The 15,653-nt window shown below is 39.0% G+C and overlaps 1 protein-coding gene across 1 annotated transcript in view; it reads left to right on the top strand.

Annotated features, from left to right (window-relative positions):
- Positions 1-15,653, top strand: part of ABCA4 (ATP binding cassette subfamily A member 4) — a 67,807-nt gene that overhangs the window by 50,551 nt on the left and 1,603 nt on the right. Inside the window, exons 33-47 of the mRNA XM_048944940.1 lie at positions 720-752; positions 1,857-1,962; positions 2,071-2,145; positions 2,630-2,799; positions 3,714-3,891; positions 5,095-5,210; positions 7,684-7,831; positions 8,954-9,077; positions 9,798-9,927; positions 10,839-10,959; positions 11,780-11,842; positions 11,961-12,067; positions 12,847-12,988; positions 14,085-14,219; positions 15,547-15,650. Of these exons, the coding sequence (XP_048800897.1) occupies positions 720-752; positions 1,857-1,962; positions 2,071-2,145; positions 2,630-2,799; positions 3,714-3,891; positions 5,095-5,210; positions 7,684-7,831; positions 8,954-9,077; positions 9,798-9,927; positions 10,839-10,959; positions 11,780-11,842; positions 11,961-12,067; positions 12,847-12,988; positions 14,085-14,219; positions 15,547-15,650 (1,752 nt within the window). The remainder of the gene's footprint in view (positions 1-719; positions 753-1,856; positions 1,963-2,070; positions 2,146-2,629; positions 2,800-3,713; positions 3,892-5,094; positions 5,211-7,683; positions 7,832-8,953; positions 9,078-9,797; positions 9,928-10,838; positions 10,960-11,779; positions 11,843-11,960; positions 12,068-12,846; positions 12,989-14,084; positions 14,220-15,546; positions 15,651-15,653) is intronic.

Genomic DNA, 15,653 nt, shown 5'->3' with positions numbered 1-15,653 from the left:
AGCAGCAACTGTGTCAATGATGAACAAAATGGTGAATTGCAGAGTTTCTGATTTGTGTTCCTGAAGAACTGTAGCCACACCAGTTTGACCATCTGCCTTAATTAATTATAATTTGCTTCTCTGAAGTTCTAAAGGGCAGTAAGGTAATATAACCTAGGTGCATCTACCTACTGTTAGCTCCTGTGCTTGTCTGAGTGTCTTGCATGGTAGCTGGCTGTGCAGTTGTCCATGGCTTAATACTGCTGATTCAGGTCTTGCTCTCTTTTCAATTTCTAGAACAGTTCTTGATATTTCCATCATATTAGTTACGTGCTAGCTACATTTAACTGATTCTTCTTTGGGCATGTCAGAATTGCTTTAGATGCATCTTTTAAAATCAGTTTACTATAGATTTAGGATAGAGACAGTATGCATGTATTTAGAACTCCTACTTGTCTCTGTATGAGCTGGAGATGAACCATGTCAGAAAATACAAAAACTAAAAGTAATAAGCCCACCTTAATGAACACCTAAAGTCCTGACAACCAATGATTCAATGTAATCTGCAGATTTAAAAAAAAACATACAAACAACAAACAAACAAAAAACTCCCACTGCATTGGAAAACTAAAAATCTGCAAAGCATAGGAGTTCATCTTTAATTTCCATTTAAGCCTGACAGTATATCAGTGACTTTGGTTCAGTGCATTAAGAGACAGAATTCTCTTTGTCTGTTTCAGCTTGAAGAGCAAATACTGGGTCAATGAGCAAAGGTAAGAAACTAATTCACAGATGGTGATGGTAAATAAAGAAACAAAGAATTTCTGTTTAACAGTGGGGCCTCACAATGTTTCTCTGAATGGACAAGGGGAAGCGTGACAGATAGCATAGAACAAAGAGAAGACTGCGGTGTGAAATAGGTTGGTGGGTTGTATTTGTTTGGACTGCCCCACAAGTGTGAAGGCCAGAGACACACAATGGAGTTGTCACAATTTTATTATCTACAAGGTTTGACTAGTGGAATTTGAGTGATGAAAGTTACAATACAGTACAGCACTTCATTGTGTGAGTGCCCTGATGAGCCTCTTTCAAAGTGCAGCAGAAAAGAAAAAAAAAGATCTGGAGGTGACAAATTCAGGCAGCAATCTGCCAAGTACGGAGGATTAGAAATGCAACTCCTTATTGCTCTCAGAACATGTGCAGTAGTTATAAAACAAATTCGACTAGTGCTCCATGCTTCCATTAGAGCATTGAACCCCAATGTGATGACTACACTTGGAGATACTAAGCTTAGAAAAATGACTGATAAGTTTGAAGAACATAGGTTTTTCATCAGCAGTAGGAATTCACTTCAAGGGTAGAAGCAGCTTCCTTCAGCAATTATCTCCTTGCTCATCTGCAAACATTACTTTCTATGGGATTCAATTTTGATCAATATCATTCAATAGTATTTATTATTACAGAGTATTGGTTAACACCAGTATTGGTTAATACCTCTTCCTCTCAAGAGAGATGAAATTTTAACTGGAGGCCCATTCTGTCCTCAGTACTTCATGTTATCCAAGCAGTTATATTGTATGTTAATGATCTTGATCCAGAGAATTGTGAACTATAGACAGGATTTTTTTCCAAAGTATTCTATCTGAATGATAATTTTCTCAGGATCTCAACGTGAACCCCTCGTAAATGGATATAATAACTATTTGCAAGCAAGATCTAATACCGTATACAAGTCACTAGAAAAAGATTGGAGATTATTATATGTAAATTGTATCATGTATGTAAATAATATTATAGTACTTTTTAATATCCACATCAATCTACGGAGTTTTGGGTCAGTGACACAAATGGCTGATGTTGCTGTTTCTCTTTATTAGGTATGGAGGAATTTCTATAGGAGGAAAGCTTCCCATCCTTCATGTTTCTGGAGATGAAGTTGTCAATTTTTTAAGTAATCTGGGCCGAATGATGAATGTCACAGGAGTAAGATTTGTTTGGTCTCTTTACCCGAGAATTGTTACAAAGTTGGAAACCTTCAGCACTGGAATTCCCCTGGACAACTGGTCTTTAACCTTTTCATTTTTATTTTAGGGTCAAACTTCACTGGCTGCTGCTAAAGAGTTCTCTAATTTCCTTAAATACATGGAAACTGAAGATAATATTAAGGTATTTGCTGGAAAAAATCTGCAAACTTACTTTCTTGAGATAGACTTCAAATAATGAGATGGAATATTCCACCATAATACTGATGGTGGAATTCTCAGATTTAAGAAGAGCTGAATTACTGTATTTATTATAAGTAATAATAGTGTTAATGCATTTGCAGTTATTTCTAATATGTTTGGGTTTTTTTTAACCCATATTCTTAGTACTTCTTACTACCCTAAGTACTTCTGAGTAGGACTGCTGAAGTTCTGTTGAACTTCAAAATTTCATCAAAATAACTTGGCAATCGCGTGGCAGTCACTCTCCTGAAAGCACGGTATAGGAGCTCCTCCTGCTGGACTGTGCCCAGGAGCTACCTGGTGCTAGAGTCTTCCCTGTTGACAGTTGCCACCAAAGTAAATAAAAGGCAGCCAGCTGCTCTCCTGCAGCTCAGGGTTAGTAGTGAAAGCTTCTTAAATGAATCTGTGCTTTTTGACTCTTTTAGGTGTGGTTTAACAATAAAGGCTGGCATGCTATGGTTAGTTTCCTTAACATAGCCAATAATGCAATCCTTAGAGCTAATCTGCGGACTGGCCAAGCCCCTGAGGAATATGGGATCACTGTTGTAAACCATCCTCTGAACCTCACTAAGGAGCAGCTCTCTGAAGTCACCGTGTAAGTCTGACTGTATTTTGCTACTGTCTGTTACCCCTCTCCCTCCTGTCAGCTTACCACCACCAGTGTGCTCGCACTCTGAGGAGGAGTAGTTCAGATGATAGAACATGGAGTAATTTACTCAAAATTTTTCTCTAACCAAAAATTAGATATGCAATCCATTCATTTTTTCTCTAAATATTTATTTTCACCCAACATAGGAGCTATGGCCATTGGTTATATGTGATTGCATGTTTCTACTGATCTCAAAGATTAAAGGTCAGATTCAGAAGTCTTTGTTCATGCTTTGAAGCTGATAGATCTCTTAGAGAAAAAATATAGAGATCATAAGAAAAAGGTGTCAAATTGTTTCTAAGTAACTACAGATAGGCAATAGTCAATAACCACTGTTGGTGCCACTGTCAGCATACAGCCGTAGTTGATGGAAAAAGGCATTCTTAAGATATGACTTCCTTCTCAACATCTACTGTTAGGTTCAGAAGTCAATGAAAATGGAAATTTTTGCATTAGCACAGAAGCAAGATCTGTGCTTCATCTCACTTTGCAGTTTACCTCTTCGAGTACCTTTTCTCCTAGACCCCAAGCACTTCAGTTGTTATGCCTTATTGTGTACTTTGAGATGCACCATTCAGGAAAGGCTGTCAAACTGATATATGTAGGAGCTGAAATTTTCCAGTGAATGAAGACAATTAGAAAAAAACAAGACATTGTGTTGTCATCATCCACATTTGTTAGCTACTGTCCTCAGTGCAGTATGGGAAGACACTAGCACATTTTGAAATTGAAAAAATCTTCTAGTTATCCAATAACTTTGTTACTTTCAGATCTTAAAATTTCTGCCAGTTTTCCCAAATCCTAATATAGCGTTATGTTGCATTCCTTTGCTCACAGTCCCTTCTTGTGCTTTGTTGTAGGCTGACCACCTCAGTGGATGCTGTTGTTGCCATCTGTGTCATTTTTGCCATGTCCTTTATTCCAGCTAGTTTTGTTTTATACCTGATTCAAGAACGTGTGACAAAAGCCAAGCATCTCCAGTTTGTTAGTGGTGTTAGCCCTGCTATCTACTGGCTAACGAACTTCATGTGGGACATAGTGAGTAACTGCTAATCACATTTTGTAATTGCAGCATTAACTAGGAAATAATCAGTAAATTAATTCGAATTAAGTAAGTGCAACTTTACATACTGGGGAGAGTGCGTTTGCCGGAATATAGTCACAGACCCTACCCTCTGTTAGTGTTTGAAGATATACAAGATATCTAAGGATCAGCTGTTGGAACGATAGCTGGAAGACAGACAAAATGCTCTAGGGTGTCTAAAATAATGTGGATGTATTTGTTCAGGCCACTGAATCACATTCATTGTGTTGTTTCAAAAGGATTTAGAGCACAGGCCCAGACATGTTTAAACAAGGCTCAGATATCCTCTTATTGTTCCCCAGGCCTCTTGAAGGAGTAAGTTCTTTGCCTGCTAGAGGCATAGCAAAAGAGCTTGTGTTATGGTTATGGTTTTTCAGCAAAGATGGAGCCCAAGGGCTTATCCAGTAAGAAAAGCATGAACATAGGAGAGGAGAGAAGAGGAGAAGAGAGAAATTTTTGAAATGCCCCAAACTTTCTGGGTTTTAGAAAGTGTTTTTTGATGAGAAGATAAAGCAAAACATGAATGTATTAAATGAGGGGAAAGAAGCAGATCTCTGAGTTTCTTAATCCTGCTGGTCACAGCAACATCCCTTCAGTCAGAAATTCTGTTTGGTCATGGCCCTTGACAGCATAGTGCAAAGTTATTGGAGTTAGCAGTTCTGTGCAGTGCCGCCTTTCAGTATTCATGGGGAGCTCTGTGTATTGCAGTAGTCCTACACTACTAATGCTGAACAGAGAAATTGAGGAGAGCATTGGCCAAGCACCGTTCAGTTTAGCTTCATTCCAGGAATGTGGCTCAAGTTACTAGCTTTTTCTTTCCTATACAGCTTTTACATCACCAGAAATCACATCTCCTTGCATACTCACTGCCTTTTTCTGTGGGCAGCCTGCCAGCAGGACCTTGAAACAATCAAACGAACATGTTTTATTTTTGATGTACAATCTGATAAAAGATGTAAAATGTAGAAAGATGTAGAAAGATTACAGAAAAATGTAAAGTGCTGCCAGAGGCCTGTTGAGCCACAAGCCTGAGCATCTAATCCGTCTTGCTAATTCCCAATACAAAATCCTTTGAGAATAATTTATAGGATCTGGATACTTTTGTAAATCTCCTCAGGTCTTACACACTGATCTTCATTCACTCTGTGATGTGGCAGGTGAATTATGCAGTGAGTGCTGGATTGGTTGTGGTTATATTCATTGGATTCAAGAAGAAAGCATACACTTCTCGGACTAACCTCCCTGTGTTTGTTGCCTTGCTGCTTCTGTATGGGTGAGTCTTCATGGTGTTTTTTTGCACATGGAGCCCTATCTTTCACATGGAAATGATTTTGTGTTGTTGAACTTGGTACTTAGTGAAATCCAGCTTTGAGAAATAAAATTGAGTTTGTACAATGTAGGAGAGACCTGGATTCTGTTCCCGATTCAGGTTATTTATGCTCTTTGTCTGGTCACGTGCCTTAAAAAGAGTTTCATCATGGCTTCACAGAACTTTTCATGATTTCATGTTATCCTTTTAGGAAACTAAATTTGTTCATTTGTGGTGCTTTAACCTAGCTGCAGTAGGTAGCTAAACACCATGGCACTCTTTCACTCCCGTCCTCAAAAGGACGGGAGGAGAAAATATGCTGAATAAAGCTTGGTGGGCTGAAATAATGACAGGGTATCACTCACCAAGTAGTGTCACAGGCAAAATAGAACAGTGAAAACTTAAAGCAAACAAAAAGCATCTTCCCCTCATCCCCCCTCTCCTTTCTCCTGACCCCCAAATGACACAGGGGGAAATGGGGAATAGGGGCTGCAGTCAGCCCCGAACACTTTGTCCTGGTCAGTCTCTGCCCCTGCTTCATGTGATGTCCCTCCTGCAGGATGCTATTCTTCCCAAACTGATCCTGTGTGGGCTTCCCACAGCCTGCAGCTGTCCAAGCACTGCTTTAAGATGACTCTGTACCATGGGCCCATCCTTCAGGAGCGTGCTGCTCTAGCACATGTCCCTGCAGTCAGCAGCTCCCCCAGCTCTCCTGCCCCTACCTCTGGCTGCTCCCAACGGGCTGTAGTTCCAGCCCTGGGCTGCTCCTGCAGGGGCTCTCCATGGGCTGTACCTACTTCAGGGCACAACCACTGCTGCACTGGGGTCTTCTCCTTGGCTGCACATGGAGATCAGTTCTGTGCAGTGCCCATGACTGCAGGCAACAACCTGCTTCTCCATGGGCTTTTCCTGGGCTCCAGGGAGCTTCTGCTCCACAGCAGGAGCATCTCCTGCCCTCCTCTTACACTGACCTTAGTGACTGCATGGCAGTTTTATTCTCTCACTCCTTTGTTCCAGTTGCTGTTGCCCAGTAGTTTTCCCTTTCTTAAATCTGCTCTTCCAGAGGCACACCCAGTGTTGCTTGTCGCTCAGTTCTGGCCAGCAGTGGGTCTAGTTTGGAGTTGCCTGGAGTTGGCTCTGGTCTGACATGGAGGTGAACCCAAATCTGCAGCTCCAGCTACTAAAACTTGGTCTTGTAAACCTGATACGTCATCTTGCTCCTTTCTGTTATGTATATTATGCTTATTTCCTTCAACAACAGGCAGTACTGAAATATTTACCAGTATTTTATCCAAAGGCAAACGGTACTAAAACATCAACTTCTTTTTCTTCGAAGGAACATTTCTGTTGTCAAAATAGTGTTTTATAAGACTGACTGGAATTTACTTCCTCTATAATTTAATTAGTGATTGTATGTCTTTATTAGATCATTTTCCTTCTAGCTTTGTAGTAGGGTAATTGGAAAAAAATCCATAAGATCTGTCTCTGGAGCTGAAAAGGAATTTAAACTTTTCACATCTTCCTGTATGTCACAAATCAAACTGTAGAGGCCACAGGTCTTTTCTGGACATAGTACCTTCATTTTCTGAAGTTTTTATATTCTTTGAATAATAGTCCTGAGAAAATGCAAAGCTTTATTCAATCTCTGTAAAACAGTCAATGTTAAATGCTATTAGAATATTCATTTGCTTCATTATGTCTTTTTAAAGTTCAGTGATAGTATCTTTAGTAAGTTTTATGTGGTTATGTGTTTTGTATGTGTGTTTGTTTTCTAAATACTGTAATTTGTGGACACTTGAATTAGCCTCTCATATTATAAAGCGTCTATCAAGATGGAAAACATATAATCACGTAGCAGTGACTTCAGTAATAATTTCACAATTCACTATTCAAAATAAAATTCTAAAAAGGGCAAGTAAATTCAGAGTCCTGCATCAGCCTTTGTCTCCAGCCATTGTCACAATGGGAAATTTAGGATCATTCTTTCTAATGATGTGTATGTTGTCCCAGTAGCCAAATCGGTCAGGTTGATTGCTGCTGAGAATTGTGATTTTATTCCAGTAGCATACTATTACGTGTTTGCTATGTCTCAGAAATAATCGTACAGGAAGCTCCTGCTTTTCCATTTTATCCCTTGTTTCTTCCACTAAGTGTACAGTCCATTGAGGTATGCAAAGATATTTGGGGTGATAATGACTTGCTAGCATTGTTTCTCAATTTTAACAATCTGTTGCCTTACACTTTAACAGCAAACCAGACAAAGCAGAAAAAGCTTTGTCTAGTAGCAAGGGAAAACATATTGTAGTGGGACCTCTGATTGATTATAACATTTCATTACACTTGAGATGAGAACTAAGCTCATCATTTTGTTTTTATTAGACCGGCTGACATAATACTGAGAAGCAGATATCATAGTATTTCTATCTTTTGCATGCAGGTGGGCAGTAATTCCCATGATGTACCCTGCTTCTTCTTTCTTCAGTGTCCCTAGCACTGCATATGTTGCATTGTCTTGCATTAATCTCTTTGTGGGGATCAACAGCAGTGCTATTACATTTATTCTGGAGCTATTTGAAAATAACCCGGTAAGAAATATTTTTGCTGTGACATGGTTTTAAAAAGCTGTTCAAAGGGTGTCCAAACATAACCATCTCTAGTTGTCTTTTTCAACCTTGTCATTCTTCTGGTATTAAATGAATGAATGAGGAACTTGCTGAGTTATGTCAGGAACGGGTGAGCAGAATAATCCAGGGAAGTGAACCTCAAGGCAATCAGTACTTTGGGCAAGCAACCATCCACATGCATGAGGAATGACACTGAGGCAGCACTTAGCTCTGCTAGCCAAGTACAAGAATAGATTGAACGCGGTAGTTCTTAGAAAGGAGAAGAAACCAGTTTATAAAACACTGTTAGCTTGTGTGCACTACTACTGCCTCTATAGCTGCTGATACTTTTACTCTGAGGTTGACATCTTTCCTACAGATGACTGCAGTCCTATTACCTGTCATTATCGATGATGCATTTTCAGATGTGTGCTGATCAAGCATTGTTTTTATCAGGAAGAAAAAAACCACATCTTTATTCAATTAGAGTCATGGTATCAAGGACCAATTTTACAATACTTTCTATCCTTGCTGTTCTTGCATTTTCTGTCCTGGGCAACATGGGGTTCAGTCTAATGCCAATCTGTCTGGAGGACAGTAGGCAAGTATTATCTCAGGGAACACATCTCCAGTGAAACAGTGACAGGGATAACTGCCCTTCTCTGGAATCAATGATGGTGCAGTTAGATTGATGCAAGTACTTTTACTGTTTTGAGTATTTCCACATTCCAACAAAGTCTACTGTTATGTCCAGACACTGGTGCTTCTCAAGATTATGAGAGTCCTGGTTATGACAATAAATACAGATGTTATGATATGGAAGTACCACACTTGTTGCTCATTGCTTTGATTGCTGACACTAGACTTACATGTTGCCTCAGCAACATGTAATAGAAGGATATTTCATTACAAAGAGTAACTTTTCTCCCCACTGTAAATTTTTCAGAAGCACCTTGCCTGGTGCAGTGTGTTCTGTTCTGCCACTGATAGATGCGGAGCAAACCATTTCTCTGACATGAAAAAAGAACTTTTCACTTCTTTTTACACGTTTCCTCAAAGAAATCTTCTTTGAATTGCTAACTATATTGCTTCTGTTTCCTATAGGCTTTGCTGAAATTTAACAAAACTTTGAAAAATGTGCTAATTGTCTTCCCACACTTTTGCCTGGGCCGTGGCCTCATCGACTTGGCCATAAACCAGGCTGTGAGTGAAGTATATGCCAGGTTTGGTAAGTAAGATATAATAACCAACAAAGTATCAGTGGTATCTGGCCTGACCTTGAGTGAAATGGCTGGAACTGTTTTGGAACATTAGTGGTTATTTCTAAAATCCTTCTCTTTCACATGATCAGGTGTTTGAGTATGAAAGTTCAGCCTCCCTAAAGGAATCACAGCTGATAATGTTGCCAGAACTTTAGGGCCTGACTAGTGGTCTGTATTGAAAGTTAAACTATTTGTTCAGTGCCAGACTGGTGTATTTTCATAACTTCTCCTGAAGTCCCTAGGTTATCACATCTAGGATATATAATTTCATTTCATTTGAAGACTTAAGTGGACCTCATTAATATTTAAAGTAAATGTTCTTCAAATGCATTCTTTAGGGATGTGGCTGTTTCCTTATACCAATTTCTTTACTAAGAGCATAATGATACAGCAATTTTTTTCCCCACCCAAAAAATATTTTTCATGTAATCCATGCAGATTTCGCATTATGTAATACATGTGTATTCATATATATTCAGAGAGCGTATGTTCATTTTTACTCCCATGTAGCAGTGGTTTCTTAAGAATCTGTATTTATTGATGCAATGAAAAAATGGTAGATTTCGACTGATAGTGATTAAAAATTAGATTTTCTTCCTAAATTAATGTGTTCACACCTTCTGTTCTGATGAGCAATGCTTTTTCAGCAGTATTTAATTGCTTTCTGGTACTTCACCTCTCCAAAGGTGAGGAGCATGTTTCCAATCCTTTTCAGTGGGACTTTGTTGGGAAGAACCTGGTTGCCATGGCGGTTCAAGGAATTGCATTCTTCTTTCTGAATCTCCTTATGCAGCACCAATTATTCCCCTCAAGATGGTATGTCTGAAAATTTGTGTTAATGTTTCTTCATTAGCAGGATGAGCACCTTCGTTGTTCTCTATGCTTCTTTTGTCTTTTGCTTTCTTTTCCTCTAATTTTTTTTTTACAGCTTCTATAGCTTTATTCTGTTGATTCATCTGATTTCATCTTATTTGTTGATATTTGCTATTTGTCTTGCTTTATCTATGTTTCTTTTTCTGCATTGTTTTAACAGAAATAAGAGTATATTTATACAGCCTACTAAATAAATATGTTTTCTTGAACTAAGACTTCAGTGTGAATTTCATGATTCTAATGGTGAGATTACACAATTACTTGGAAAGCTTGTAGTTTCCTAATCACTGGCATAGTACTGGCCTGACATACCAAGACTGGAATTCTAGCCTATTGCAAGAACAGTCACAGCCAGGGTACTATTCAAGCTTCCCCTATCTGCTTTACAAAGCTGCTTCTGTTTCAATGAAAATAGCTGCCTGCCAAGTGTGTGTTGATTATTCACTGCTGTTGGGGATTCCCAATAGGAGTACTAGTTATAATTCTGAAAATACTGTCTTACAAGGAAGTCTACTCAAAAGATACATGTAAAATCTATTAGTTAGTACTGAAGAGCTGTCAAATAGAAAAAGCGATGGCTTAGAGGCAGGTTATGTCATATCAGTGACTGGCAATGCTGTTCTCATTTGAACAAGCGATTCCATCCCTTTTTAGTATTAAGGGCTTAACTTTCAAAGGCCAGGCATTGCCCCAGCAGCAGGAATTCTCCAGTGAATGTTACAGTATGACATTTCAATCTCACTGCTCTCACCAGACAGAATTTTGCCAACTGACTAGCTCTTGTTTCACACTGCTATTGTAGCTATACTCAGATCAACTCATTGTTTCTTCATAATCGATTCTTACTTTTCCAGGTTTGTTGAGATTGACAAGTCGCCTATTGTTGGTGAAGATGAGGATGTTGCAGAAGAAAGAAAAAGAATTCTGAATGGGGGGAACAAAACAAATATCTTAGAATTACAGGAATTGACCAAGGTACTATTTTGAGAAGAATGAAATAAGTGAATCCAGTGTAAGTTGACTTGTTCAGAATGTGTTTCAGCTGTGGATTTGGATGGTATTGTTTCTGAAATTAACCTTGTGTCCTGGAAAATAAGAAACGTTTTAGAAGTCAGGGCTTGATATGTTATTTGACTATTTCCTTTCAACAGAGATCAAACCTCAGGAAGGTCCAGCAAGGACAGTGAACTCTCTTGCTTAAGTTATTTTACCTCATATCATCCATTCTGACATATTTACGGAATGTGCATTTCTACTGTTAGTCATCTTTTCCGCAGTGCTTTTTCTCCTTCGGTGATTTTCAATCTCAGGTTAACCATTTAGTTGCTTTCAGACTGGGGACTAGTGTAATCAGTAATTTATCTTCTTTCCAGACATTGAAGGTAGGTAATCGATGCTATCAGAATACATGTAAGCCTGAGCTACAGAAGTACAAAGATTGCCCACATTGTTGGGATCTCATGAATAAAGAACTGAAGTGTCATTCTTCAAACTATTGTGTTGTATTGTATGAAGTTGGAGATACTTTGTACCAGCAAAGCATCAGGTCTGTCTCCTAGTGCTAAAGTTATGAAGTAAAAAGGCTCAAGAAAGGAAAAGTTGTATTATTAGGGATTATTATAAATTTATTTAAATGAATGCCTGACCTTGTTCATGCTTGCTCTTCTTAAAATTTTATTAGTTGCTCTTTTACTTTTGTACTGGTTCCATAGTTGCCTCAACCCAATAACATTGAACTAAAAAATTCAGAAAATTGTCTTTGCTGCAAAAATCTTGATTGTTTTTGTCAATTTAGATTTATGCAGGTAAGCATAAGCCAGCAGTGGACAGACTCTGTGTTGGCATCCGTCCTGGAGAGGTAAGTTGGTCATTATCACTACATGAATCATTCAGGGATCAGTTCTAATTGCATGCTCCTGTTGATTTATAAATTGGAAACACTAAATAATGGGAATTAATTTTTTTTAAAAATTCAGTGCTTTGGTCTTTTGGGAGTGAATGGTGCTGGCAAAACAACAACATTCAAAATGCTGACAGGAGACACTGAAGTGACATCTGGAGATGCTGTTGTTGCCGGCAATAGGTGAGTACCTTAAACAAAACGAACAAAGCAAAACACTAATAAACAAAACAAAAAGCCCTGTGACAATCTACTTACCAGGGTTAACTCATAGTCTGAATGACTCAGCATCTACTCAACATACATTGAGCATACTCAATCTACATAATCACTACTTCGAGATTTGATATTTATTTATGTCAGTTTATTTCTAGGCTGTATGTCTTGGTTTCTTAGGTGTCACTAGAGTTTGACTATCCATTGTGATTTGAACGCATAGCTATTTTGTTGCCAGGACATGGTTCTGGGCAACTTGCTGCATTTTACCCTGCTTGAGCAGGCTGAGAGGACAAGGTGATCTCCAGAAGTTCCCACCAATCTCATCTATTCTGTGATTCTGTTCTTCTCTTATCTTGTCCTACGACTGCTACCAGCAAACATTGCTAGCTGTGTGTCTTACATGACTTCTCATGGTGACTACACTTCATGATGAAAATTCCTGATTTTCAAATCTCAAAAAAACCCTTTACATTTCCAAAAAAAAAAAAAAAAAAAAGAAATATCTATTGAGAACTTCTCTTTACATTGGTTTATACTTAAACAGTGAGTTTGTACTCTTAACCAAGACTTATTAGACTCAGAAGAGAATATATTCCTTGCTATACTGTACAGACATCTTTTAGTGGGATCTTCTGGGGAGAATTAATTTCCCTTAGAAGTGTTTTGTCCCAGAAAACAGATTTTATTTAAACTGTCTTAAAGCTAGTATTATAGATACAATATTATTTTATTTATTTCTCCAGTGTATTGACTCATATCTCTAATGTTCATCAAAACATGGGATACTGCCCTCAGTTTGATGCCCTTGATGACCTGCTCACAGGACGAGAACATCTCTATTTATATGCTCGCTTGCGGGGTGTTCCAGCAGAGGAAATCAAGAGGGTAAAACCTTCTTGCTTCTGATCTGTACATGGTTACAGTGAATGTCTGTGATGATTCTGGTGAGTTCACCTCATGTCAAAGGCCAAATTTTCCAAATTGGGCTTGCCTTTCTTTATGTTGAAGTCTTGAGAGTGGTTCTTGTCATTTGGAATTTAGTACAAGAATGCACTACCAAATCCAGGATCTTAGATGGTTAATAATACTTGAAATACTCCCCTTCTGGAGTACTGTGTCCAGGCCAGAAAGATGCAGAGCTCTTGAAAGGGGTCCAGAGGAGGGCCACTATGATGATCAGGGGGCTGGACCATCTCTCCTGTGAAAAAAGGCTGAGGGAACTAGGCTTGTTTAGCTTGGAAAAGCCTCCAGGGAGACCTCACTGTATCCTTCCAGTACTTAAAGGGAGCATATAAACAGAAGAAGGAACAACTGTTTACATGGGTTGATAGTAATAGCACAAGGGGGAATGGTTTTAAACTAAGACGGGAGATTTAGGTTAGATATTAGGAGGAGGTTTTTCACACAGAGGGTGGTGATGCAGTGGAACAGGTTGCTCAGAGAAGTTGTGGATGCCCCATCACTGGAGGCATTCAAGGCCAGGCTGGACGTGGCTCTGGGCAGCCTGGTCTGGTGGTTGGCGACCCTGCACATAGTAAGGGGGTTGAAACTACATGATCATACATACGTGAAGTATGGGTATTTTTCAACCCAGGCCATTCTACGATTCTATGGAAAACTGCAGAGCCAATTCTGGAAGGCTAAGGATGCAACTGCTATGACTCAAAACTGATACAGTTACTGTTTTGTTCTCATCTTTGAAGTTATTCATGTATGAGAAAGAAAACGTAGAGAAGGTTCCAGATGAAAAATAATGTACGTTCTTGCAAAGATGAGTATTCTACAGCTGATGCTGGAATATGGCTTTACTTCAAGAGATTAGAATTCCCCTCATCATCATAGTTTTTTGGACCACAGCTCCAGTTCTTAAAAAAAAAAAAAAAATCCAAAGGTTTGCCCATTTTCTGCCAGAAGAGGGATGTATCAATAGTCCAGGCTGCTGTGGGTTAGCTCTGTGTGAAAAAGATGGTTTTTCTCATAGGTCGCTGAATGGGGAATCCAGAAGCTGGGACTTCCTATGTATGCTGACCAGCTGGCTGGTACCTACAGTGGTGGCAACAAGCGCAAGCTCTCCACTGCCATTGCACTGATAGGCTGCCCTCCACTCATCTTGCTTGTAAGTGTCACAGTAACAGAACTCTGTGATATTTCAGTATGAAATCTCATAAAACTACATGCTGGAGAGCTACAGGGATGTTTATGATAGTCCTTGCAAGCTCCTTTCTGCCTCTATGTATGTCTACTTCAGTGTAGTCTTCAGTTCTTAAATATTAGGAGTAGACTAGAATGAGTAAGTGTGTTTCGGATGGAACCTAATTTTTATAAGAGAGATTTTCAATAAGGAAAGGTTTGGTATTAAAATATGTAATTCAGAAAAATCTGAGTTTAAATCCATGATTGGTTTCAGCCTGTCTTTTCTTGTCAAAGTGTACCCAGTCATGTAAATGATGACTGGCTCAGCCTGGAGAAGAGAAGGCTTTGGGGAGACCTCATTGTGACCTTTCACTGCTTAAATGAGCTTAAGGGAGGGAGAACAACTTTTTGCAAGGTTGGATAGTGACAGGACTAGGGGAATGGTTTTAAAGTAAAAGAGGGGAGAATTAGGGTAGTTGTTAGGAAGAAATCTTTTACTCAGGGGGTGTTGAGGCACTGGTACCTGTTACTCAGAGAAGTTCTGGATGCCCCATCCCTGGAGGTGTTAGATAGAATGGGGCTCTGGGCAGCTTTGTCTGGTGTAGCCGAAGTGTTGGAACCAGATGGTCTTTAAGAGTCCTTCCAACACAAGGCATTCTATGCTTCTGTGATCTTACTACATACACCTTGCTGCTTTTTCCAGCAGAACAGAGGAAGATAGCTACCTTTTCACAACCTTTGTTATCTTTGAAATGAACTACACAAATTTAGAATAAACTATACAAAAGGTAAAATGTAGTTCTCATCAAGTAATATGAATTATGATAATTGCATTTCTCAAAGGTAATTGTAAATGCAATTGCTACAAAAATTCATCAGAATTCCATTTATTTTTATTTTAGGTTTTGAATCTTTTGGTAACAGGGTTACATTTGATAAAGGCTTACATTTTTGATAGCTAAGACCTTGGACTTTGGTCTGCCTTTGTTATAATGGTCAGTGCAATTCTTTCCCTGTTGGGAAAGGAATAGGCCTCTGTTGGGCCCTATACAGATAGCACTGTGTTCTTACCTGACAGATTGCTTGTGTTTGGTTCCTTACTGCTTTGTGCCAAGAAGTGCATTACTACCAATTCACTTATACACTTGTCAGGGTGTGCTTATGCGTTCCCAAGGCACAGATTTCAGTAGGGAAGCAGTGATAAGCTAGAACCCAAATGTGCAAGATTAATTCTAATGATTTCCTTTCTAAATGTTTTCTTTTTTTTTTCTGCTACTCTGAATCTGGCTGTCTTAACATTCACATTGCAGGATGAACCAACTACTGGAATGGACCCTCAGTCCCGGCGCCTCCTGTGGGATTCTATTGTCAGCGTGCTCAGAGATGGACGAGCTGTAGTTCTAACTTCACACAGGTA

Source organism: Lagopus muta, chromosome 5 (genome assembly GCF_023343835.1).
Source record: "Lagopus muta isolate bLagMut1 chromosome 5, bLagMut1 primary, whole genome shotgun sequence".
NCBI lineage: Eukaryota > Metazoa > Chordata > Aves > Galliformes > Phasianidae > Lagopus > Lagopus muta.
Note: the sequence above shows the minus strand (reverse complement) of the source record. Positions and strands in the feature narration are given on the sequence as shown.